The sequence below is a fragment of the Antennarius striatus genome, chromosome 14 (genome assembly GCF_040054535.1).
Source record: "Antennarius striatus isolate MH-2024 chromosome 14, ASM4005453v1, whole genome shotgun sequence".
In the NCBI taxonomy this organism is placed as follows: domain Eukaryota; kingdom Metazoa; phylum Chordata; class Actinopteri; order Lophiiformes; family Antennariidae; genus Antennarius; species Antennarius striatus.
In genome coordinates, this window is record NC_090789.1 from 9,248,341 (window position 1) to 9,272,750 (window position 24,410).

General features: G+C 40.5%; 5 protein-coding genes and 1 long non-coding RNA gene across 10 annotated transcripts in view; 1 reads left to right on the forward strand and 5 right to left on the reverse strand.

Annotated features, from left to right (window-relative positions):
- Positions 1–220: 220 nt before the first annotated feature.
- On the reverse strand, positions 221–7,118 carry LOC137607462 (coagulation factor XI-like). Its single transcript, XM_068333258.1, has 9 exons — positions 6,992–7,118; positions 6,746–6,902; positions 2,888–2,997; positions 2,634–2,796; positions 2,430–2,548; positions 2,199–2,331; positions 1,522–1,628; positions 686–845; positions 221–534 (listed from the first exon to the last, which is right to left on the reverse strand). Exons 1-9 carry the CDS (start codon positions 7,089–7,091, stop codon positions 432–434), a joined length of 1,152 nt encoding a protein of 383 aa, XP_068189359.1. The 5' UTR covers positions 7,092–7,118; the 3' UTR covers positions 221–431.
- Positions 7,119–7,965: 847 nt separating this feature from the next.
- On the forward strand, positions 7,966–9,785 carry LOC137607149 (uncharacterized). The gene is made up of 4 exons (XR_011037962.1): positions 7,966–8,087; positions 8,552–8,621; positions 8,713–8,864; positions 9,677–9,785. It is a non-coding gene; the product is annotated as an uncharacterized lncRNA (long non-coding RNA).
- LOC137607148 (glutathione S-transferase A-like) lies at positions 9,286–13,422 on the reverse strand. The gene is made up of 6 exons (XM_068332674.1): positions 13,179–13,422; positions 12,991–13,056; positions 12,721–12,826; positions 10,232–10,350; positions 9,702–9,787; positions 9,286–9,605 (listed from the first exon to the last, which is right to left on the reverse strand). The coding sequence occupies exons 1-6, from the start codon at positions 13,344–13,346 to the stop codon at positions 9,473–9,475; spliced, it is 678 nt and encodes a 225-aa protein (XP_068188775.1). The 5' UTR covers positions 13,347–13,422; the 3' UTR covers positions 9,286–9,472.
- Positions 13,423–15,320: 1,898 nt separating this feature from the next.
- LOC137607147 (glutathione S-transferase A-like) lies at positions 15,321–17,257 on the reverse strand. Its single transcript, XM_068332672.1, has 6 exons — positions 17,024–17,257; positions 16,840–16,905; positions 16,586–16,691; positions 16,165–16,283; positions 15,747–15,832; positions 15,321–15,637 (listed from the first exon to the last, which is right to left on the reverse strand). The coding sequence occupies exons 1-6, from the start codon at positions 17,189–17,191 to the stop codon at positions 15,505–15,507; spliced, it is 678 nt and encodes a 225-aa protein (XP_068188773.1). The 5' UTR covers positions 17,192–17,257; the 3' UTR covers positions 15,321–15,504.
- A 2,398-nt stretch (positions 17,258–19,655) lies between these two features.
- LOC137607146 (glutathione S-transferase A-like) lies at positions 19,656–22,472 on the reverse strand. The gene is made up of 6 exons (XM_068332671.1): positions 22,151–22,472; positions 21,849–21,914; positions 21,637–21,742; positions 20,142–20,260; positions 19,965–20,053; positions 19,656–19,849 (listed from the first exon to the last, which is right to left on the reverse strand). Exons 1-6 carry the CDS (start codon positions 22,388–22,390, stop codon positions 19,717–19,719), a joined length of 753 nt encoding a protein of 250 aa, XP_068188772.1. The 5' UTR covers positions 22,391–22,472; the 3' UTR covers positions 19,656–19,716.
- The window catches only part of fhod3a (formin homology 2 domain containing 3a), a 46,929-nt gene continuing 44,986 nt past the window's right edge, over positions 22,468–24,410 (reverse strand). For 2 of the 5 annotated variants that reach the window (XM_068332668.1, XM_068332666.1), the window contains one exon: positions 22,468–24,385. In XM_068332668.1, coding sequence (XP_068188769.1) covers positions 24,309–24,385 — 77 coding nt within the window. In that variant the 3' untranslated portion in view covers positions 22,468–24,308. The remainder of the gene's footprint in view (positions 24,386–24,410) is intronic. The other 3 variants (XM_068332667.1, XM_068332669.1, XM_068332670.1) reach the window with 3 other exon arrangements.

The window sequence follows — 24,410 nt, forward strand, 5'->3', positions numbered from 1 at the left end:
TCAGATGCTGGGGTTAATATTCTATTCCAATTGGCAAAAATCCATCTATTTCACTGTGATCTGTAATGGAGGTCGGGAGAAGAGAGGCAATATCAGGAGTATCTGCTTTTGGCGGTGGAAGGTCTGGGTTTAGAAAAAAGGATTTAATTTAATGTCATTGCTCTCATGATAAATAAATATGCACTTTATATTATAAAGTGTTTCAGTATGAAATCTGACATTGGAAGAGTGAGACAAACCCCTAAATGTTTTTATTAGAGACAGAAATTTATGAAATCTGCAGTTAAAACCAACAAGTATTAAAGATACACCTCCAGGTGGAAAGAATGTATATAAAGTGTAAATCAAGAAATTAAATACAGTTCTTCACACAGATCGCTCTTTGTTGATTCTTAGGAATTTTTCAGCACAGTGTTCAAATTTAGAGCTCTTTACACACAGTTCCTCTGGGAGAAGCCAGACACGACGTTGACCAGTTTGGCGACTTTTGGAGGAGCAGGTATGATGATGCTGCTCTTGAGGAAACAGCGGCGCCTACAACACACAAAAATAACATCTTTGATTTTGTACCATAATGAAAGCTTACATTAAAAAAAAACATTCTGCTACAATTAATGGCAACTGTGTTTCCTGAATTACTCCTGCGGCTTCATTACTATAACTGAGTAGATAATGCATATTGTACCAGTAATCTTGTTTAAAGAAGTTTTCATTGACATAGGTGTAGAACTGGCAGGTAGCATCCTGAGTGCAGGTCCTCTGACAGGTTTCTGGATCATCCAGCAGCACATAGCGAATGTCTGAACCTCTAAAATCCACTCCTTCTTTAGCCTCTGTAACCCAGTCTGTAGGCAGAAAGCATCAAGGTTAGACTTTTTCTACAGAAAAGCAAATAAACTGGTTGAATAAATATTTGCAAATTCACACTTCCTCAGTTCTACTTTTTATAATACTAAATTACATAACATGAAATTGTAAAACCATCCATTGAGTAATATAAAATTGAGTTTTGGAGAGAATAAGTTTTTAATCATTAATTTTACTATTTCGTTGAACTGCAGAGCTAGAAAACTGAAACACATAGGGTCCACCAACAGGGTGCAAACTACTCTTGACTGTAATGGAATTATACTTGTTATTAAGTTTTTTATGCTCTGGTGAAGACTTATTAATTGAAATTTGCTTTAGAAGTAATTTTGTGAAAATCAATTTAGTCCTAAACTGACCATTTTAATACACATTTTAATGCACATTGAAGTGAAGTAAAGTAAATAGCAGGATTTTTTCCACAGAAGGCCTGGAATATAGGACGGATAATAGTCAGTTGCAATGACTAAACACTAACAGTAACGAGCTCTAGCCTGCTGTTGTCAGTACGTGATGGCAGTAATGTAGTCATTTCTACATAGGTTGCATGACTAAAAATATTGAGTACCTGAAAGCCTGAATAGTTCTGATAGTCACCAAAGTAATAAAAAATATGACCTTTCAGACTTTTTAGTGTTGCCTTGTAATACGTACTAGTATCCAGTTGACAGAAGTGTGCTGCTAGGCCAGATATGACTCCGTCTTGAGCATTCATCACCAATTTATCTGGATTATTCTTCAGTTGGCAACTGAAGCCATTGCTGCAAATTCAAAAATAAAATCAAACCAACAGTGAAAGTGTGTTTGGATAACAACTTAATGGCAGATTATTACAAGACTTGATATGAAACTCTCATAGTCGTTGCTGCAAAAAGCAGGATAATATAACCAAGCTTTTTCAAATCACTCAGTGTATTGTCTTATGGACAGTCTTTTCCAACGACAACAGCAAAGTCTTTCAATGCACTTGCCTTTTGATGTTTGTAGAGGTTGTACTCAACATACAAAAACAATTGGTTCTGAGAGGTTGCTCGTAAGTTGAATTGTTTGTAAGTCGTTATTATTAATTACAGGGCAAAAAAAAAGACACATAATAAAATATAATAAAGGTACTTGCTGTTTTGAGTCCAGTCATTTTACATTACATGTCAGTTTTGAAACAAATACACATAAAAATAAAAATCAGGTCTATGTCATTTCACTCGAATTTGTGTCTGTCCACCATAAATATTTGAATCATAAAATAACTATTTCCTGTTTGATGAGAAGTAAGACCACATTTTCATTTCAGTTTTCAAAGTCATGTTTTAGAAAGTTTTGTCAAACAATACCTGTTAAAAGAGAAGTAGGTACATTTAGGATGATTAGAGCACAATGCCTGACAGTGCTGAGGAGAAGAGCTGGGAAGTTCCTCAATGTTATTTCCTGGGATATTAGTACCTGGAAACAGCTTACCCTCACAGGCTGCATAAAACATGGATGAAAAAAAGTTTTAAAAAATCTACAAAACCCAACCTTAATTCGGACTTGACTTTATTTGTTGACTATGAATGTTTGTGTACCTGTGTTAAAACTTTGAGTCATTTGTGCTTTGTGGGAAAATCCAGATACAACCCCAACCTTTGCCTCCACAACAGAAGTTCTTGGTATTGTCCAGCTGAACTTGAGGTGACATTTGTACCTTAAACAGAACATGAACTTAGGAAATTATAGACTCTACTGTGCCACTACCTTACTAAAAACAATTTTGTGTAATTCAGTTTTACCTGATATATACTGGTGTGAAGACATCATTTACAAAAGTAAAGAACTGGCAGTGAGGGTCCTGTGTACAGACTCTCTGACAATCCTCATAAGTTGCTGTGAACAAAGTTCGATAGTCTGCCCCATAGAAGTCCACATTGTAGTATACCTGAGACAGACAAGGTTCTAAAAGAAAGGCAGAGAGCAAAGGAAAACGTCACCATGCATCACTAGTTAGATAATGATTTCATAAAGCTTCAAATGTTTATACACCTACGTGATTCTCGGTTACAGGGCTTCAAAGAGTATCCAGAGGTGACGCCCAGAAGAGGAGTCTGAACATTGGGCTTCCCAGAAGCAGTTTTCTTAAGGTAACAGTAAAAATGTCTGCAAAGAGAATTTTTAATGTTTAGATTTATGTTTTTATAGATATAAGCAGATTACCATAAGTACAAAAACAGAACAAATTACAGTGATTTTCAGACAAATAGTAAGCACTTGCAACAAAATACAAAAACAATCTAAAGGGTTTAAATAATGGCGAAAGGTATGTTGGGACTTTCTTTTATTGCATGTATCACTTTTCTTGGCTTCTGACAGCTCTGGAGTGATGCAAATTATATTTATTTTTCTTGCTTTCAGAAAAAAGTATAACTTCAATTTTTCTTTGTTTTTTGTTTTAGTATACAGACGCTCCTCAACTTCCATTTTAGTGACGTTCCGAACGGCCGAACATCATGTGAAAATGAAGGTAAGTTGTTACTGTACATTCCAGTAATGAGTGACCGTTCATACTGTATGTACATCCATAAATTTTATTACCATATCTTATAAAACACCCCTAACATAACATTGTAAAATGGTAACATTAATTTCAAATTAATACGACGTTTTAACATAAGGGTAACACGCGATGAACTGGGAAGAAGCAAGTCACATTCAGTCTGTCGTTTGCGCCATGTAAATAATGAAGGCAGTGTCAAACGTAAGATTGTTTGAACGTCTGATACTACGGGGAGTGCGCTAAACTCAAAAATTCACTCACAATTTTTTTTTCAATATTATTTTACGAACGTAAAATCGAAAAAACGTAAAACGAATGAATGTAAGTAGAGGAGCATCTGTACTTTAGAAATCCCCGTAGGGAAATTAAGAGCACACTCTAGTTTGAACAAACACATGCATATTAATGTTAGTATGTACAGGCCCCTGTAACGCACACAAATACACACAAGGGGGCCTGTAGGCATGCAGGGGGAGGTAGAGTGGTGGGAAGCTCATACATGGTGTGCCCCAAATGAGCAACTTTGTAAAGTGGGACGGCACCTTGCTCAAGGCCACCTCGGCAGTGCTCCGGTGGTGAGCTGACACCTCCCACTGTCAGCTCATGCTCCAGGCGGCTGGGCAGGAGCGGACATTGAACCGCTGATCTTTGGAACATTAAACGACCCGCTCTAGCACTCTGTCGCTTTACCAGCTAGCCACTGCTGCCCCTGGTTCCATCCATCCTTCCATCTTCAACCGCCTGTCCGGGCCCGGGTCGTGGGGGCAACAGTCTCAGGAGGAATGCCCATACTTCCCTCTCCCCAGACACCTCTTCCAGCTCCTCCGGGGGGATCCCGAGGCATTCCCAGGCCAACCAAGAGACATAGTCCCTCCTGTGTGTCCTAGGTCTTTCCCAAGGTCTCCTCCCGGTAGGACATGCCCGGAACACTTAACCAGGAAAGCCTCCAGGAGGCATCCACAACAGATGCCCAAGCCTCCACAGCTGGCTCCGCTCAAGGTGGAGGAGCAGTGGCTCTACTCCAAGCTCCTCGCTGGTGACTAAGCTCCTCACCTTAAAGGTAAAGGTGCGCCCAGCCACTCTACAGAGGAAACTCATTACAGCTGCTTGTATCCGGGATCTTGTCCTTTCGGTCATGACCCAAAGCTCATGACTATAGGTAAGAGTAGGAATGTAGATTGACCAGTACATAGAAAGCTTCGTCTGAAGACTGTAATGGAAATTTGTATTGTGTGTGTGTCCTTATTTGACTTTCATCATGTCACTACTGAGAACATGCTTCAAAACCTCTCCATGCAACTGCTGGGCTACGTCACATCTTAGTTTGTTCGGACACAGAGAGGTCGCAGCAGGTCACAGCCCATTAAACCATATAGGGAGCTGAGATACTGCAGACCCAGTACCCCTCTCTAAGGTGAGGAGATGGAGAGGAGATGGAGACCTATTTGCAGCCAACCCGCTGTTTTAGTGCATTCCAATGTGTAGTAAAGATATTTTAGTTTTGGTGCATTCCAATGTGTAAGGTCGCCTAATAAAGATGTTTTACGGGTGCGTGAAAGCCTCCTACACTACATTCCCAGGGGTAACGAAAAGATAGTGATGTTTTTCCTCAGCTGGGGGTACCACCGAAGGGAGGGTTGCCTGCAAGCTGGAACTGGCCATTCCTGCTCGCATGCAGGCCTTGCTTCTTCAAAGGCATAAAAGGTGAGGAGTTTCAAACTCCAGTCAGAGTCAGCTGCGGGTCACGTACGGACGCCCAGCCTGGTTGATGCTACTCTGCCTGGGTTGTGGGCTCTCCTTCCCATTGTGTCAAGGTAAGAGGAGAAACATATTTGGAATGCCACCATACAGTATATTGCCTTAGCTCAACCAAATATTTGTTTGTTTATTTGTTTATTGCTATGCTCTGTGGGGAATGAAACTATAAGTTTATTCAAGCATCATAGAATTGTTTGTTTGCATTGCTATGCGCTGTGGGGACTAAATGACACATTTAGTCTAGCATCATAGAGGTATTTTGACTTATTGTTTGTTTATTTGTATTGCTATGCTCTGCGTGGAATAAATCGCACATTATATTCTAGCATCATAGGAGTCTCGTTGATTAATGATGTGGTTTTCTGTGTACCCACCTCCGCGGACCTGTATGAAAATGTTTCACAAAACAACGACCCAGATCTTTCTTCAACACGACAGACCTATACGACTGCATCACTGCAGACAGTGCACCGATCTGTCTGTCAATCTCACGTTCCATCCTTCCTTCACTTGTGAACAAGACCCGAAGATACTTAAACTCCTCCACTTGGGACAAAGACTCTCCATCAAACTGAGGAGGGCATGCCAACCCTTTTCCTATCGAGAACCATGGCCGCGGATTTAGAGGTGCTGATCCCCATCCCACTCGCGTCACACTCTGCTGCAAACCGTCCCAGTGCACACTGAAGGTCCAGATTTGGTGAGGCCAACAGGACAACATCGTCCGCAAACTACTCGCGCTGCATGGTTGATGATACAACAATGAAGTCGATCATTAACCTCCGGCCTAGGGTGTCCTGGTACCATGTGCACTTATGGGTATCCCTGTGGTTGAACAAGGTGTTCATTATGGACATGGTTCATTAGCACAGAAGTCCAATAACAGAAATCCACTCCTGTTCAGATCGGGAAGGCCATTCATCCCAATCACCCCTTTCCAGGTCTCACTGTCATTGTCCACATGAGCATTAAAGTCCCCAAGAAGAACAAGGGAGTCCTCAGTTTGCAGCACTATTTAGTACCCCTCCCAGGGACTCCACGAAGGCACTATTCCGCACTGCTGTTGGCCTGTAGGCCAAAACAGCAGTGAGACACCTTTCCCCAACCTGAAGGCGCAGGGACACAACCCTCTCATTCACCAGGGTGAACTCCAACATATGATGGCTGAACTATGGGGCTATAAGCAAACCCACACCAACTCGCCACCTCTCAACAACACCAGAAAAGAGGAGAGTCCAGAGCCTCTCAAGGTTATGGATTTCAGAGCCCAAGCTTTGGGTGGAGGTTAGCCCAACTATAGTTGGTACCTCTCAACTTCCTCCAAAAGATGTGGCTCCCTTCCCCCCAGCGGGGTGACATTCCATGGACATGGAATGTCTCTAGCTCTAGAGACATTCCATGTCTTGGTCTGGGGATTGAGTCGTCGAGCCCCATGCTGACTGCCACCCAATCCACACTGTACCCGTCCCCTATGGTTTCCTCGACCGTTGGTGAGTCCACCACGGGTTGGGCCCTGAGCTGAGTCCTGAGGTGAGCTACATTGACAAAAAGTATAACTTATTTTCAAATAAAAATCTGTCGCCTGTTTTATACCTGTCATCTTTGGTCCAGTCAGCCCGAATAAAGGTAAAGAAAAGACATCCATGGTACTGAGTACAAAGCATCTGGCAGTGCTGAGCATCAGGGGAGTAAACTCTGGTTATATCTGTCCCTGGAAAATCGATATTCTCCAAAAGTTCCTGTATACATTCTGCAGAAAAAAAGGAAACACATTTACATGTGCAAATACTTTTGGTCATAGTATATCCAGTAATTCCATTTTGGCTGTTCATGCGTTACCTTCACCAAAGGAGAGGCTGCAGATGGACATCAGACCAACCAAAATCAAAAATCCTCCCATCTTTTCCGTGTTGAGGATTCTCTGCAGAGGCCAGTACATTTGCAATAATAGGTGCTTCTGCAACTGCAAATTGGACTGGTTTGAGTATCTCATCTCCCCTTTTTGTACATCTGATCTGTTTGCACAGCTTATTATTGACAAACTAAATGATTGGCTCCCCATACCCACTTGCCAAATACCCTGAAGTGCAGTAACCCTGTCCAGTTTTAAGGTTCAGACAAACTATGAACCATCAAATTGATGGGCTGTTTCAAAGTCCAGATTAAAATCAGTAAGTTAAGCTCTAGCACAAACAAATTGGAAAAAGTATTTGGAACTGTTTATTTTTTGTAGCTGTCAGCATAAGCCCCAGTTGTTTTATTCATCAGAGTTCATGAGAGGATAACAAATGTAATGCCGGACCACAGATCACTTTAGGTAAAAATATTTGGAATACAGTCTAGTTGGACATCTGGCAGCTGAATGACATTAAGTTAAAAATACATAATATGGGACCTTTATTAGGAAACCGGTTGCTTTGTTAGGTAATTTAAGGTCAGTGTTGTACTTTAATCAGTTTGTCCTGATGTCCTTTATGTAATAGATCATTGGAGTTCATGTAATGTTTGTTCAGAGTTTTGGATCCAAACCACGTAGCTGGCCAAACAAGAAATGATAAGAAAACAGCAGACTCATTCAGCTGCCAGATGTCTAACTACACTGTATTCCAAATATTTTGACCTAAAGTAATCTGTGGTCCTAAATATCAGCTTTTCAAAATCGCTCATCTGAGCTACTCACAAAGTACTTTGTTTCAGGCCTCCGGCTGTAGTATGTTAATGAGCTCCGATGGTCAACGCCTCCTTCACCTGGGTCACGACCCTCTGAAGGAGAGCGTTAGGCTAACGGGACACCGACCGGCATTACATTTGTTATCACTATGGCGTTTGGAGGACCCATCGTGTTGCCGTACATTTATGACCCTGAGTCGGACCCAGAAGCGGGGGCTCCTGAAGAAACACCGACTGTGTGGCTGCAGCAGGACGTCTCTGAATGGTTAGTACGTGTGAACGTTACTTAGTTGGTTCTGTGTTTTGTTTTGTTGTGTAACCTATGTCATCACAGGACCGGAGCATCGTCTGGTAGCTTTTTTTTCTACTCCCGCCTCTTATCGCACAGTAATAATGTCCTATCTGTCTTATGTATTTTGTACATATAAGGACTTGTTGACTGCTAAAATGTTCCTGTACTTCTATAAGTGACAGTCAATTTTGATGGTGGTTCTGATAGTTATTACCATGTGGCTAATGCTAGCTTTTGCTCACGACTAAGTTACTTTATTTTTATATCACATTGATTAAACCCCTTACTAAGCTGCAAAATATTTGAGGCAGTCCTCTGTGACAAGACACACGGAGATAACACCTGCCACCATCACACCAGGTTAATGGTGAAATGATATTGCAGTGATGTCTTTATGTACTCTATTTTGAGATGTCTTCACCTTCTGTTTAATGTAGAAATGTTCCTGTGGACACTGAACTGATGCCAACAGAAGCAAAAAACATCTGCTGTTTGGAGATACCACAAGTAGCAAGCTCACAGCTAAACCACATTGTGTCTATTTGGCTACTTTTACAATTATAATTTCAAATGACCTTTACCATGTTTTTCACTGAAGGTTAGGAGCCGTCTGCAGGAGGTTGATGAGGTTCCGTGCATGACTCAACATCCTGGGTTCCAGCCTGTGTGCCTAAACGTGTACACCCTACAAATGGCCGGTCATGTACTGAGGGCTGAGTATGGCCCTTCAAGTCTGAGACGAATACATCGGTAAGTCGTCAACCAATCCATATTGTCCAATATTCTGTCCAATAGCACAAATTGTCCAGTCTGATGTCAAGAATGGCTATTCTAGCGCAATATGATCGATTTGAGTTGTTCAGAGCCATGACTTCCTAAAACTCCAAATATCTATTGATGCAGGGAGCGTTTGTTTACCAGATTCTAGGAGTTGGTCAGGTTAGGGAGGACCACTATGTACAGTACATGTAGAGACCTGAAAAAGTGTGATTTTCATAATAGGGCCCCTTTAAAGCAGCAGAGCTCAACTTGCTCTCAAAAAATTCTAATCTAAAAATACAATTTTTGATGCCAAGAGACATTGGCTGTAGAAACACGCAGCAAAATCTATTCCATTAAAACCCGGTTTAAAGAGGGCTCTGTGGATACTCAACTGAAAATGAATGAAGTATTCAAAGCTCAAAGTGTTTTTATTGTTTTTGTTTAGAACACAAAATACAAAGTCAATTTGAAGTTGTACAAGAAAGTGAACCACTAATGTAAATCTAATTGACAGCTCTTGTAAAGGTCGCAAACAAGAACATAGTGCAATGCAAGGAGTGGTTAAACAACAGGAATAATTCTGATGAGCCAGGATCTCAGATGTCTTTCAATGCATCTCCTCCCTGAGGGTTCTCCAACCAGTTACGAGGCCAGGTGGCCTTGATACTGGGTCTGTCCTTATGGCTTTTATAGTAATTTGCCAGTTTGGGATATTTCTTCTCACACAACCTAGAAAATGAAAAGATGAACAGTGAAATTAAAAATACAAATGTACCACTCCCTTGCATTTGTTTTTTCAGGCTTCCTAGTCATTTATCTACATACCCCAAACGGAAGAGATAGCAGATGCTTGGATAAACGATCACATCAGCCAGTGAGAATTTTTTTCCTGCCAGGAAACAACCTTGCGCCTTAAAGATAGAACAAAATATTAAGCTACCGTATTATGCTGGTGAGTTACCATTTTCATGTTAGCTAATGAAAAGAACATTGTTGGCTTTTTATCTGTAAAGCGCTTTGAAATGTCTTCAGATGTGATTAAGCGCTATATAAATAAAAGTTGGACAAGTTGATGATCTATTTGTTACTTTCCCAATAACATCTACAATTGGCTTGAATATTATCCATTATGGATGGTAGTAGTATTGTTCCTTAAAAAAATGTCTCTTCAAAACTCAACTCACATTCTTCCTGATAATTTAAAGGGAATATGAAACCATTTAAATGTATCTATCTGTTAAATATGAACTAAAACACAGCAAATAGTTAACCTATAAACTGGGAGCCTGACTCATTTTAACATTTTGTCTCTTTTGTCTTGTCAATCTCGGAATATAGAATTTCAATATCTTTACCTTCTCCAGGTACCCTTCCCACAGTTTGACCTCAGCAGTCAGATTTTCTTTGTTTCTCTTCAAAGCGGAGTCGTGTCTTTCCTCCTTTGGGACTTTCCATTCATAGTAGATCACATCCCCTGAAAATGTTACAGTTGTTACAGAAATCTTCCCGCATGTTGTAAAGTACTGGCTTTCACATCGTGCTGACTAGCTGCTTTCATTTCCACCACAGTCAGGAACATATTGCGTAACATCTGTTAAGAACATAAAAATGGCTCAAAGTGTATAAAATATGCTATGTAAAAACAATTCATACACTGTTAGGGATAATAGCAAATGCACTTCATTTGTGTTTGCAGCTTTCCTCAAATGCTGACGCCTCCAGTCTCAAGAGCTGAGCTTTGCAAGAAACATGTGACCTTGTGGGATTAATATATGAACAAAGACAGGGGCCATGTCTTAATTATGTGAAGGTACAGCTCAGTGGGGAATGGAATTTGTTGTGAACAACCAGGGTCTCCTGGACAAGAGGGGGTGGTGTATGCATATGCAGTTCCCCCTTAGGAGATGTACTGAAGACATCACGTCTCAAAGGTGTGACAGTGGCAGCGTGGTGTTGCCAAGAGCATTGCTGTTCAACAGCCAAACAATGTCAGCAAAGTCATGATAGTGTCAGGGAGCAAATAAACACATCCACCCATCCATAACACAAACTGTTGGTTTTGCTTTATCAGTATACACTGCCCAGCCAAAAAAAAGTCACACACTCTAATATTTCGTGGGACTGCCTGTAGCTTTGATTGTGGTGCGCATTTGCCACGGCATTGTTTCGACAACCTCGTACAACGTCACAGAATTTACTTCTGTCCAGAATTGGATTAACCTTTGGCCGAGTTCTTGTATTGACGACAGGAGTCAAACCACTCTGCAAGGTCTTCTCCAGCACATCCCATAGACTTGGAATCGGGCTAAGCTCAGAACTGTGGGGGCCAATTGATGTGTCAAAATGATTCCTCACGCTCCCTGGGCCACTCTTTCACAATTAGAGTCTGATAAATTTCGGCATTGTTGTCCTGGAATATGATTGTGCCATCCGGGAGAAAAAATCCATTGCCTGGTCATTCAGTACATTCAGATACTCAGCTGACTTAATTTTTTTGCTGAATAATATTGCTGAGCCTAGACTTGACCAACCAAAGCAACCCCTGATCATAACACTGCAATTTGCTTATTGAAACCCAAATGGTCACTTTTTTTTTGGCCGGTCAGTCTATAATCCATTAAATTACTAAATGTCTGGCCTTTCTGTGGACCATTTTTTTTCCCCTTGCAGGGCAAAAGAATAATCCTATTTACTTATGTTCTCTGATTAGTTTCAGGTTCAAAGAGTAAGGGTTACACTTGTCCGTCCGTCCGCCGGAACATATCACCTGAAAGGTTCATTTCTGCCGCTGCATCCGTCGTAGCGAGTCACGGGAAGCTGGAACCTATCTCAGCTGGCATAGGGCGTGAGGCGGGAGACACTCCGGGCACGACGCTAGTGCACCGCAGAGCCACACACAAAGACATACAACCACGCACACACACTCACTCACTCACTCCTACGGGCAATTTGGGACCTGTCAATCAACCTGAAGCGCATGCTTTTGGAGGTGAGAGGAGAACCTGGAGAGAACCCACGCAGAGAGCATGCACTCCGCACAGAGTGCGACTCGAACCCAGAACTGCCGTGTTGTGAGGCAACAGCGCTACCCACTGCGCCACCGTGCATCAAATTTTAGTCACATTTAATTATCATGTTATGTCCACATTCTATTGTCCTGGTCATTCCACATCAGCACAAACTGTGTTTGACATATGTGTGCTTGAACACAAATTTTCTCCCCATATTAAGTAAGAATATTCCAGGACATGAATCAGTGGCAGTCCTAGGCTGTCCTAAGAAAATAATTCACACACACATTTCCAAAGTGGGATGAGCCTGTCCACTATTATCTGGTGGAAAGATGAATCTAGGCTTATTGTGGACTTGCTTTTCTATTATGTGTTATACAGTCATTTAAATGTAGCCTTAACATCCATCTATTCAATGTGTTCGATAATTATATACGCATCTTTAATCTGTTATAGTTTTTCCTCACAATGTGGTGCAATGGGTAATGTCGCAGCAAGAAGGTTCCACGTTTGGATTCTTTTCTGTGTGAAGTTTCTATGTTCTCCCCGTTTCTGTGTGGGTTCTCTCTGGGTCCTTCGGCTTCCTTCCACCTCCAAAAAACATGTAGCATAGGTGAAAGTGATCACTTCAAATTGTCCATAGGTGTGAGTGTGTGCGACCCATCTTGGGTGTACCCCACCTCTCGCCCAAAGCAAGCTGGAATAGTTTCCAGCATAGGCGGATCAGCGACTGAAGACAAAAGGTCTATGGTCGTCTTGACTACAAGAACATGGATGGATGGAAAAAATGTATGCAGTGAAATCCATTTCTTTGCACATGAGGGCTGACGTACCGCTTTTCTGGTTGAGACTGATGCCCTCCATCATGCGTTGGTACATCATTGCCAGCTCACTGTCATCATCCGGGGTCAGGTTGGTTCCCTGGTTCTTGAACTGGTTCTGTTGTTGGAGACAGTGGAAATCAGCTGATGAGAAAAAGCCTGTAAAGAGCTCTAGTTTATGATCCTCTGCAACAAAGGGTGTCTGTTCAGCAATGGTCAAAGATCGATCTTACTTATTACCTCACTTGCTTAATAAATTTTTAACCAAGGCTGACTTTTTACCTCCAGATACATGCAGGCAGCAAAGGACTCGTTCAGGATCCTGTCGCCATGTTTGAAAGTAGGCAGCTTTGAGACAGGACAAAAAGTTTCATTAGCAGAATAAATATACTTCACATTTATTTGTGCAGAAAAAGTTATACACCGAAGGTAAAAGATGTTTTATATCAATGAGCGGATTGATAACTTACCTGTCCTCTGGGATTCGAAGCCATGACTTCGGCCGATTTGTGCTCCATCTTTTCAAAAGAGAGCAGCTTCTGGTTGTAGCCCTGCAGCCCTTTCTCCTCCAGAGCGATCATCACCCTCCAGCAGGGTGGGGAGCCAGCCCCCCACAGAAGAGTCATATCCTTGGCCATGATTCCACGGGGAACAGTTACACGACAAATGACAGCGTTTCCCTTCGAACGGAACCAGAGTGTGACCGAGGACCTTTGTTTAATAACAGGTGTCCGCCTCCTGTAACCGGATTGGTTGAATTTAGCCTCGTCCCATTTTTCCGTCAGCATCCAAGATTTGTGACTCAGGAGAGTTGAGATAGTTCACACCAGTACCACATGTCATTCGGTTCTAGGCTGAATCGTGTTGAAAACCTGTGTACGCTCACAACCTAGAGATTATAATCGCATCATTGATTTACAAAACAAATTTGCTTTTTGTTGGATTTTTTAAAATTCTTGTTCCTTTTTACTTTTCATTGGGCTTTAAGTGACATCATTCTCCGGTTCTATCATCTGGTCTCTGTTGCTTCTCGGGTGCAGTAGGCACACATGCTGCTCCACTATGTAATTCTTTTTCACCTTCTTTTATCCGCAACCGTCTGTGTTTTTATTTGTTAGGATGTGAAACTTGAACAATAAATAGAAAAGAATCAATCAGTCAAGACCAATCCTTGTACAGCTGACAAAACCTGCCAGACTGCATCTAAACAGGATTTCTTGTGCCTACAAGCATGTGTGACATTAGTAAGTTATTTATCTTGCTTTGAGTCAGTAGTCTTTGGTTGATCCCAGATGAAATGTGAGCTAAGAAAAGTTTGTGACCCACAATTATGCGCTGTCACATTTAACAAGGACTAACAAATAAAGTTTTAAGGTGAAAACTATGATAAAAGCAACACGAGGCAAAGATAATCTCATGAAAACAGTTGCCACCTGTTGTGCTCCTGCAAGCTGAATTTATTTTGTGCTCCAACAATACATAGTAATTTTAAAAAACACGGTGTCTTAGGCCCTTAGGGGACATGGAGAGAAAAAAAAAATAAAGGTCCAGCTTTGCAGGATCTCGCTAAACTTTTGCGAGATCCTGCTAAACTTTTGCGAGATCCTGCTAAACTTTTGCGAGATCATGCAATACTTTTGCAAGTTTTCTTGTAGATGGACCTTTATTTTATTTTTTTCTCTCCATGTCCCCTACGTGGCTCCGTATGAATCTGTTGTCTGTTGTGTTGTTTTAGTTCTATTCCCTGCAGGCAGCACTCATTGAGCTGAACCTGATCAACTGAAGACTCACAGTGACTAAGCATTTTCCACCACCCCCCCCACACACACACCTATCCACCCAGACATAAAAGCTATCCTATCTACTAATCAAATCTCTACTAAATGTAAAATACACATACACCACCACCATTGCAACAGCAAAACCAGTTCTCATTCTTAGTCTGCAGCTACACCAAAAAGACACCTGACTGAAATAAAGTAGCAGAAGTCACATGACAAGCATGTTTGGTGGAAAATCCTATTCCCTCCAGCAAAACGGCTTGTTGACAAAGATCCGTTGTAGTTAGAGGCAAATATTTTTAGTGGTACGATATTTAGTTCCTCCGGAGTGTCATATATTTTTCACCAATATTCTTCGTGCTGAGGATGGCAATCAGGTTGCTGTGTGAAATCATTCATTTTAATCAGGCACTTGACCTCAGACACCATACCACCAGAGGCGACCCCAGATCAGAACACTGCCACCACAGGTCGGTACAGCAGGCACTGGGCATGATGAGTTCACTTTACCAGCTGTTTTATTTTTATGGTGCACCCACCGCTCTGGAAGGTGGTAAATATGGTCTTATCAGTCCACATTAACTTTTTACATTACTCCATTATTTTCGTAATCTTTATGTTTCTTACCAAATTGTCTTTTTCCCCTCAATGTAGAACAATTTAGTCCCAGTTCCTTGAATTCTCTTTCTTGTAGAAATGTTGTCAGATCCTTACTTATCCCTATCCTTCCCTGTAGCAGCTTTGGTTTGGTTAGAAACCCATTCCCAATATTTTCCAAACCAGGTTAATACATGACGTTCTGGATACTTAGCACAAAATAAATGAAGCATCAACGCTCAAAGTGTTTTTATTGCTTTTGTTTAGATCACAAAATATAAAGTCAATTTGAAGTTGAACAAGAAAGTGAACCACCGATGAAAATCTAATTGACAACTCTTGTAACAGCAGCAAGCAAGAATATAGTGCAATACAAGGAGTGGTTAAACAACAGGAACCATTCCATTGAGCTAGGATCTCAGATGTCCTTCAAAATGTCTCCTCCCTTTGAGTTCTCCAACCAGTTAGGAGGCCAGGTGGCCTTGATACTGGGTCTCTCTCTTAGTCTATTATAGTAACACGCCAGTTTGGGGTATTTCTTCTCACATAACCTGAACAATGAAGAAAAGTTAAACAGTGAATTTTAAAATACAAATACACCACTCCCTTGTAAACCTTTGCATTCATTTTTTCAGGCATCTTAGTTATTTATCTACATACCCAAAATAGAAGAGATAGCAGATGCTTGGATAAACGATCACATCAGCCAGTGAGAAGGTTTTTCCTGCCAGGTAACCACCTTGTACCTTAAAGATAGAACAAAATATTAATCGACCATATTATGCTGGTTTATTACCAAGCTTTAATTTTCATGTTAGCTAATGAAAAGAGCTGCATCTATTTATTACTTCCCCAATAACATCTACAGTTGACTTAAATATTATCCATAATGAAACTGGGAGCCTTACTTCTTTTAACATTTTGTCTCTTTTGTCTAGTCTATCTCAGGGTAAAGCATTTCAATATCTTTCCCAATAACATCTACACCTGACTCAAATGTTATCCATTATGGATGCTTGTAGCATCGTAAATTCAATACAGATGCATTTTCCTTAAAGAACTAATTCAATATATTTACCTTCTTCAGGTACCCTTCCCATAGCTTGACCTCAGTAGTCAGATTTTCTTTGTTTCTCTTTACAGCGGAGTCGTGTCTCTCCCCTTCTGGGACTTTCCAGTCATAGTAGATCACGTCCCCTGAAAATATCAGTATTTCAATCATGATGTGATTTTATGTTCTCATTTTTTTATTGTGCTAAATTTTGTTTTCATCATACTTTTTTGCTTCTCAATGGTGTTCATCAAAATATGTTTTAACTTTTGCATTATCACTCATTAAATTCTTTCTTTCATTTTGAATTCAAAAGTTGCTGTTTGTTGAGCTTTCTAGGCTACCATTCCATCAAGCTATTACTTTAATGATCCGGAAATAGTTTGTACATTCTATTTTTTCAAACAATGGTGGAATTCATTAGCTTTGCACTTGAGGGCTGACATACCACTTTTCTGGGTGAGATTGATACCCTCCATCATGCGTTGGTACATCAGTGCAACCTCATTCTCATCATCCGGGATCAGTTTGTTTCCCTGGGACTTGAAATGGTTCTGTTGTTGGAGACAATGGAAATCAGCTGATGTGAAAGACTGTAAGGAGCTCTTGTTTATTTCTCCTCTGCAACAAAGGGTGTCAGAGATATCTCATCATTATTATCTCATTGGCAGAATTGTGATTACATAAAATAAAACTTTTTACCTCCAGGTACATGCAGGCAGCATAGGACTCATTCAGGCATTTATCACCAAATTTAAAAGTAGGCAACTTTAAGATAGAAAGAATAAATATCATATATCATATAATGTATACTGAAGATAAAACATGCTTATTATAATTATTATCATTATTATTATTATTATCTATGTACAGAGTGATAATTTACCTGTCCTCTTGGATTCCAATCCAGTACTTTTTGAGACTTTTGCTCCATTTTTTCAAAGTAGAGACGTTCTTCCTTGTAGCCCTGCAGCCCTTTCTCCTCCAAAACGATCATCACCCTCCAGCAGGGTGGGGAGCCAGCGCCCCACAGAAGAGTCATGTCCTTGGCCATGATTTGACAGTGAACTGTTGCACCTGACTGACAGTGTTAAAAATGGAGTGAGGCAATGCAAAAATGGGCTTGCTTTATAACAGGCTCCAACCCTTCGCAAACATTGGTGGAATTTAGTCCCATCCCCTTTTTTTTGTGTTATCATCCAAGATTTGTGACTCAAGATATGTGAGATAGTTCACACCGAAGTGCGCTTCTTGCTGTCATTGTACCATCAGGTTATGTTCCTCCTCCCATAGCATTTTTGCAGCTGTTATTTTACCCTTCATTGTCTATCTTTATTGTTTGGAAGGGTGTGTTATATTACAAACGACATGGCCAGCCCCACAATAAGATTGCATCTTATCCGGGGTGTCTTCCGCCTTTTTCGCCCGTAGCCAGCTGGATAGGCTCCAGCAAATCCTTGTCCCACAAGTCGGACAAGTGTCTCTACAATTGCATTATTCTCATCTACAAAAAATGGATAGATGAAGCAGCTACTTGAGATTAGTTGGGTAAAGGTCAAGATTTCTCACATCAATCAGTCAAGCCTGACCAATTGTACAGTATGTAGAGAACTGGCAAACCAATCCCACATTTAGACATACAGCAATTTCAAACCATCAATTTTACTAAATTACACCAACATATTAGTGAGTTGTTTTTGAAACAATTAAGTGCATTCATCACTCTTCTATGAATGCACGTTTGACACCCCCAAAGTGAGACGTGAGTAAGAGTGACTTCTCTTGCTTTACCTCATTACTCTTTGATCTCAGATACAAAAAGAGGAAATACTGGAATCCTAAGTTAATATACAAAGATCAAAATTTAAAACACTGTAATAGAAGCTGAGAAAAAAATGAACCCAAAAAAACCCCACCATGTTTCAAACTAACACAGGACAATATCTGCTAATGAAAATTTTAACTGCATGTTCATGCATTGACTAACAACTGACTTTACCAACTCTTTCGTGGCCTAATTCTAGAATTGCATGTTAACATCACTTGGATGATATGTATCTGTTTAAATCTATTATCTTACCCCATTTCCCTGCAGGAACTGACTGTTTTAGGTTACAATTTCCTGAACACCAATGACAGAAACCACATGATGACTCAGCAGTTTTCACTCACCCTTGCACACAGAAACCAGTTCCACCTTACAAGATAGACAAGAACCAATGCAGTCAGAGACTGCGACATCGCACGACACCCCTGAAATCAAAATTTTACCCTGACCTACTTGCATAGGTCAAGGATCAAACCTAGTGCTTTGATCTATGGTCTAACTCACACTCCTCTTCTCCATCTTTCTATCTTATCTAATTCCTGAGTGCACAAAAGTTAAAATTTGACCTTGATCTAGTTTTCTCAAGGTCAAGGTCATAATCTCATTTTTATCCCCTTTGCTGCCTGAGTAATCTGCTTTTTGTTTTATCTTTCTATCTGCAACTGTTGCAAAGATATTTGGTAGACTAACGCACGTCCGGACGAATGAACACAAAAACGCTAACAGTTACAATATATCACCGCTTTGAAGCGGGTTGTAATATCTCAAACTGAATATAGAAGACACCAACGACATTGCCAGAATAATCTACTGGAAACACTCCATAATTATCTTGTGTATGTGGTAGTTTTCCGTCACAGTGTATAATGGGATATTCTGCAGCTACATTGAGAAAACAACTTCTGGTTTGGTTTGCTGGGTTTTGCTGCACCTTGCACCATTGCACACTTACACTATTCCACTCATGCACTCACATTTATACATTCATTCGCTTGTTCGTTCATTTATCCGTATAGTAAGGTTTAGCAACCCTCCATAGTCAGCGGATCTCAGCATTCAGAGCCGCTGTCTTTCCTAGAGCATTTTCCAACCTCAAGCTCTGAAGCAACCCGTGTCATGACAAGAACTTTGCACACCAGAGATCATGTGATTGTTCGTGGGATCATCATATGAACTAAGGGATATTCAATTATGGGGGGAAAAAAAGCTTGTTGGTTCATGATGTTTTGAGCGATTCTTGGGAAGGAAGGGCAGTTAGAGCTTGTCTCCAGTAAATGCCAGTTAAGAGGCATGGTACTGGGCTACAAGAAAATACTGGGTTCCCATAACACCCTTATGGAGTCTGTTGCCAATAGTTTGGGCAGAAAAACATGCAAACATGTAGCTTGCTGGAGGTCTTTTTTTTTCCTGGCATTGTTTCGGTAAATATCAGTCATGCTGTTGGGTTGATGCCCTTCTACAGACCTGTCCAACTCACCTCATGTAAAAGCTGTTCTGGCATCTTCTTTATACTCATAAGACTGTGCTGAGAGACAGCAAACCGTCTTGCTGTTACATGTATTGACTTGCCATTCTAGAAGAACTGCACTACCCGTGAAACCTCACCTTGATACTGGTACTATGTCATGCTACCAGTAGTGAAGTGCACCAAAGCAAAACACAAACAGAGAGAAGAATCAGTCAGCAGCCACAGGGTCATGACCTTAAAGACATCATGCGCTTTATTCAGTGTGACTGAACCAGCGTGAGACTCAAATGTCTTTCAGCGTATTCTGTCCTTTGGGGTTCTCCAGCCAGTGAGGAGGCCAGGTTGCTTTGATGCTGGGGCGCTCCGTCAGCATAGCATAATATTTTCCCAGGTTGGGGTAACGCTCAGCAGACAACCTACGCAAAAGTGAGCAGGAAACATGAGAACTGCAAAGGAATGTTAGTTATCTACAAATCAATCTTATCCTCTGTGCAACTTTCAAGATAAAGGACACAGCCTCCTCCCACTGACCCGAATCTGAAGAGAGTTGCGACGGTTGGAAACACAGTCACATCTGCCAATGAAAAGGAAGGTCCTGCCAGGTGAGAGTTTGTACCAAGCTAAAAGAAATGGGTGGAAAATACAGAGTATTTGAACATTTGGTAAAATGTAGACATTGATTGTGTGTATTTGTTGTGAATAAGATACCTTCTGTAGGTAACCCTCCCACAACTTCAATTCAGTGACCAACACTTCCCTGTTTCTCTTTAGAGCTGAGTCATGCCTCTCTTCTTCAGGGACAAACCAGTTGTAGTAGATGAATGCATCTGGAATAAGAGAACAAACACACACAATTATACAGCAAGCATGTGGTAGTAGTTTTATTAGGTGTCATGTTTTATTTACTTTGGATGTGTGAGGCAGATTTAAGTATCAGTATTCTCTTCTTAAGGAAAAAGCTGTAAAATTCTAGATATTTTATGATGGTCCTGTTTTTATCATATGAAACGTGGGTAAGAAATATAGAGTTTTTGCTCCATATATGTAGAACCTAGTTAGGTAATTATTTCCTATATCATAATCATCTACCTTAACTCCAGCAATGACGTAATGAAACCTACTAATGGAATAACTACTTGTGACAAAATGTCTTTTTAAAAACGTATCTTTTTTCCCTACGGTTAGGCCTATAATCCACACCACAACGACTATATCCAGGACAAAAAAGGTTTTTGAAAACACCGGGTCTGCGTTTTTGTGTGGATGGCCGTAACCGAAGCTTTTTCGGTTTGGATATGTCTTGCCTGCGATGAAAACTGCTGTGATGTCATGTGAGTGTGACCCGTGTCTACGTGTACAAACAGAACAGATGTAGTTAAAACTGTAAAAATTATACTGCAGGCATTTTTAGCCATTTTGTTGTTGAAACTCAAGTGCTGCTTCACATTGAATACAGACGGAGGTCAGCTATTTTCTGACGTGCAACCGTTTCACGTTGGAGACATGTCAACAAACACATTTAACACTTGAATATTTGTCTGTTTTTTCTTAATGAGTCATAAATTTTATATATTTATTAATTGCCCTGTATCTTTTGTGTTAGTTGTTTTCTTTAGCTACAAAATGCTCATCATGTTGTTGTCCATGGAACCCAGTTTTTATGTACAATGACACTATAAAATGTATTAGTTCATTCACGTTCCTCGCCTTAAAGACGCCAACGCCAGTTCTGGGTCAGACCGGGACGTGTTGCCAGCTGATAAGAGGACTTTGAGATGGAAGTCGTCCTCCAGGACATGTCCCGGTCCTCTCTCCTGTCGTTGTCGGAGTTGCTCTACTTATAAACGTGTTGATCAACGCACTTACGTTGGGACAGAGAGTTTTTTGAAAACGATGGTGTGTGGACGTGAAAATGCGCTTTCAAAAAGACCCAGCTACATTTGGACATGGCGTGATAAATTATTCCAGCAGTGAGAAGTTTTCAGGAGGGAGCATGTTAGTTGTACTCAAAACAATTATGTAGGTCACCTTAGGCCTTCCTCTACAGAGAACAAACAATGACTGATTAAACAAGAGTCCATCTACAGTATGTCACTCTCTCTTTTGTTATCAGTGTGTCTTTGTTGACACTGGACACACCACTCCTGACATGAAAACACTGGTTCGGTTTGTAAGTGGACAGAACGAGTCTGTCCTGTCTTACTGAGTTTGTCGTAGAAGCTCGTCCCCTCAAACATGCGCTGGTACATCAGTGCTTGATCTGCAGGATCATCTGGAGTCAGTTTGCTGCCCTGGACCTTAAATTTACTCTATAATTAAGAATAAAATTGTGTCATGGTTCATGTTAACGTTCACAATGCAGGTTTTTTTTCTTTTTTTTTTGTCAGCTAAAGTAAAGTGATTAGCCTCACTCACCTCCAGGTAGAAGCAGGCAGCGTAGGACTCATTCACTACGACGTGTCCATGTTTGAAAGATGGAAGCTTAAAAATCAATCAGGTTATCAATGATGTGACCGTTCAAAGGTGAACACGTCCGTCTGAATGCTAACAAGCTTCTCAGGTCAACCGACTTCGCTGAATTACGGACACACAGAATATACTTTTTTTTTAAATTTTGACACTTAAGTGGTCATGACGTGTTATTAAATAAATAAACTTTCTATTTGGGGTTGTTGTTTTTTTGTTTTTTTTAATGGCAGCTATTGATATAAAGTTACCTGCCCTCTTGGATTTATATCTAACACTTCTTCGGACTTGTGCTCCTTTTTATCAAAGGAGAGCAGCTTCTGGTTGTAGCCCTGCAGCCCTTTCTCCTCCAGAGCGATCATCACCCTCCAGCAGGGACAGGAGCCGGAGCCCCAGAGCAGAGTCATGTCCTGGGCCATGGTTCCTCCGTGAGCGTTGATGGAAAGGCTGCTTGTGAAACAGTCGAGCTGCGCTGAGTTTCTGAGACTCATGCTACAACCACAGACCACACTGCCCCCTGCTGGAGGCCACACTGCCCCCTGCTGGTGAGGAGGAAGTACCACAGCCAGTGTCTCTTAGGACGCATTCAAGAACGTTTCCATTTTCAAATTTAATTTTTTTCACCAGTTTGGGAGATCATACCTTTCTACTCTTCCATTTATCTATATACAAGACATTTTTTTCAAATGAGTCATTAATTCTAGTTTAATCCTGATAGAAAATCCTGAGGATGGTGTGCAAAAATATGAACATCCCACACAGTTTTGGGTCAGCATCCCAAAGGATGACAGAATCTGGAGGCACACGATTTTTCCATGAGGAGTTTGCATATTATCTGTACTGCTGAAAATGAGATAGTTATTCACACAGTAAACCAAACCCACAGATTTTCAGAGGGGTTTTGGTCAGAGCTAATAATTCTAAACTCAAGAATTATGATTATGAATTACAATGTAATTTTCCTGAAGAAACCAAACACACACACACTCTCTGTGTGAATTGCACAAGTATTGTGTCCAGCAATTGTGTAGGTCATGGCACAACAATGATTCACCGGTTGTGCTTTCAAAATATGTAATGTATGTTTATATGCAGAAGTATAAGCAGTGACAAAGAAAGAAATGCACAGGCTTGCACTTTTCTGACTCAAAGTTTTTTTAATTGCAGAGTGTGTAAACACAGCATTTCAAGTGACCATGGCTTCATAAATCACATGGCGTTTATGCAGTGGCATTTCCCAGTTAACGTTGTACTGGGAGAGGAGCAGGCATTTCAACTGGGACTTTAAAATATGTACAATATCACCTCAGATTTTGAAGCAAATATCCAAATACTATTCTCCTCTCTTAAAACTTTATAAACAAAACAGATATTATTGGTTCATTTCCTTTATCTTTTAATATTTTAAAATTCAAAGACAAGGATCTTTGTGTCCTCTATCTCAGAGTATATTACAAGTCTACAGAAATTACAAAATAATACACAACAAGAACCGCACCAACTTGTAGCATTACAGTATTTAGTACCTGGCAGCTGAAAAGGGCAATTACACATTTTGTGCAGAATTTTCTCTATGTCCTTCAAAATAGATTATTAAAATAAAAAAAGAATGATTTATCCTTTTTTGTCTTTGTACACTTTACAAAATGTTTCTCTGAAATGAAAACTTTTTCCTGTTCTGTATCATTTGTTCATTTCATAATAAGAAATATTAATGTTGAGTAAGGTGCGAGATGTCAGAGTTTTGCATGTAAATACTAAGAACAAGTTTTACTATTCAAGTGAAGAAAAACAATCCATTGTAATTGACACACGTACTCAATGCAGTTATGCCTGAGGATGTGACTCGTGAATATCTGTGAAGGTAAATAAAAAAGAAAAGATGGTGTGATAGTAAAATGTCTCTTTAAAATGAAAGGCACACAGACTGAAAACCTTTCACGTTCCTACAACACTATACGTAACTGGTAACAGTAACTATTAAAACACGTAGCTGCAGAAGCAAACCTTCAACTTTAGTGAGCCTCCTTGTTATGAGTCTATCCAATTGATCAATCATAACAACTGAAATTCACAGCTTAAATAAATAAAATAATAGCGAGGCTTCCTTTGCAGAACCTCACAAGCAAAAATAAACCATTTGGACTAAAGCAATATTTCTACTAGATAAACAACAGCTCAGAAGCTGAATTGAATTATTGCTTTCTTTGACAGGGGTCCTGAATTTCACACAATCTCTTTCATCAACGTCACTTTTTTTTCTTTGTCGCATTTAATAAGAAATATCATGGTGTCATCACTCAGACACTTCAGGCAAGAACAGTAAAGTAAGTGGTTTTTGAGAGATGGAAAAGAACTCTGTAAGGTGCGGTGAAGGCAGGGGACCAACAGTGTTATCTAAAACCATATTTATGTATCTGGTGAATCGGTTAGTCCTAAAGCAAGAGCTTCTTCTGGGGTCAGCCCGCTCTTCAGAGTCCGCCTCACTGTCAGAAAAGAAGGGGAAAATGT

Coding starts and splice junctions, on each gene's coding strand:
- LOC137607462 (XM_068333258.1), bottom strand. CDS start 7,091: ATGTACTGGCCTCTGCAGAGAATCCTCAACACGGAAAAGATGGGAGGA. Junction 2,797..2,887: donor GCCCTGTAACCGAGAATCAC/GTAGGTGTATAA, acceptor CCTTTCTTTTAG/AACCTTGTCTGTCTCAGGTA. Junction 535..685: donor TTCTTTAAACAAGATTACTG/GTACAATATGCA, acceptor TGTGTGTTGTAG/GCGCCGCTGTTTCCTCAAGA.
- LOC137607146 (XM_068332671.1), bottom strand. CDS start 22,390: ATGAGTCTCAGAAACTCAGCGCAGCTCGACTGTTTCACAAGCAGCCTT. Junction 21,743..21,848: donor CTGCCTGCTTCTACCTGGAG/GTGAGTGAGGCT, acceptor TCTTAATTATAG/AGTAAATTTAAGGTCCAGGG. Junction 19,850..19,964: donor GCAACTCTCTTCAGATTCGG/GTCAGTGGGAGG, acceptor ACTTTTGCGTAG/GTTGTCTGCTGAGCGTTACC.
- LOC137607147 (XM_068332672.1), bottom strand. CDS start 17,191: ATGGCCAAGGACATGACTCTTCTGTGGGGCGCTGGCTCCCCACCCTGC. Junction 16,692..16,839: donor CTGCCTGCATGTACCTGGAG/GTAAAAAGTTTT, acceptor CTCCAACAACAG/AACCATTTCAAGTCCCAGGG. Junction 15,638..15,746: donor TGCTATCTCTTCTATTTTGG/GTATGTAGATAA, acceptor TTCATTGTTCAG/GTTATGTGAGAAGAAATACC.
- LOC137607148 (XM_068332674.1), bottom strand. CDS start 13,346: ATGGCCAAGGATATGACTCTTCTGTGGGGGGCTGGCTCCCCACCCTGC. Junction 12,827..12,990: donor CTGCCTGCATGTATCTGGAG/GTAAAAAGTCAG, acceptor CTCCAACAACAG/AACCAGTTCAAGAACCAGGG. Junction 9,788..10,231: donor GGGAAGGGTACCTGGAGAAG/GTAAAGATATTG, acceptor TCTATCTTTAAG/GCGCAAGGTTGTTTCCTGGC.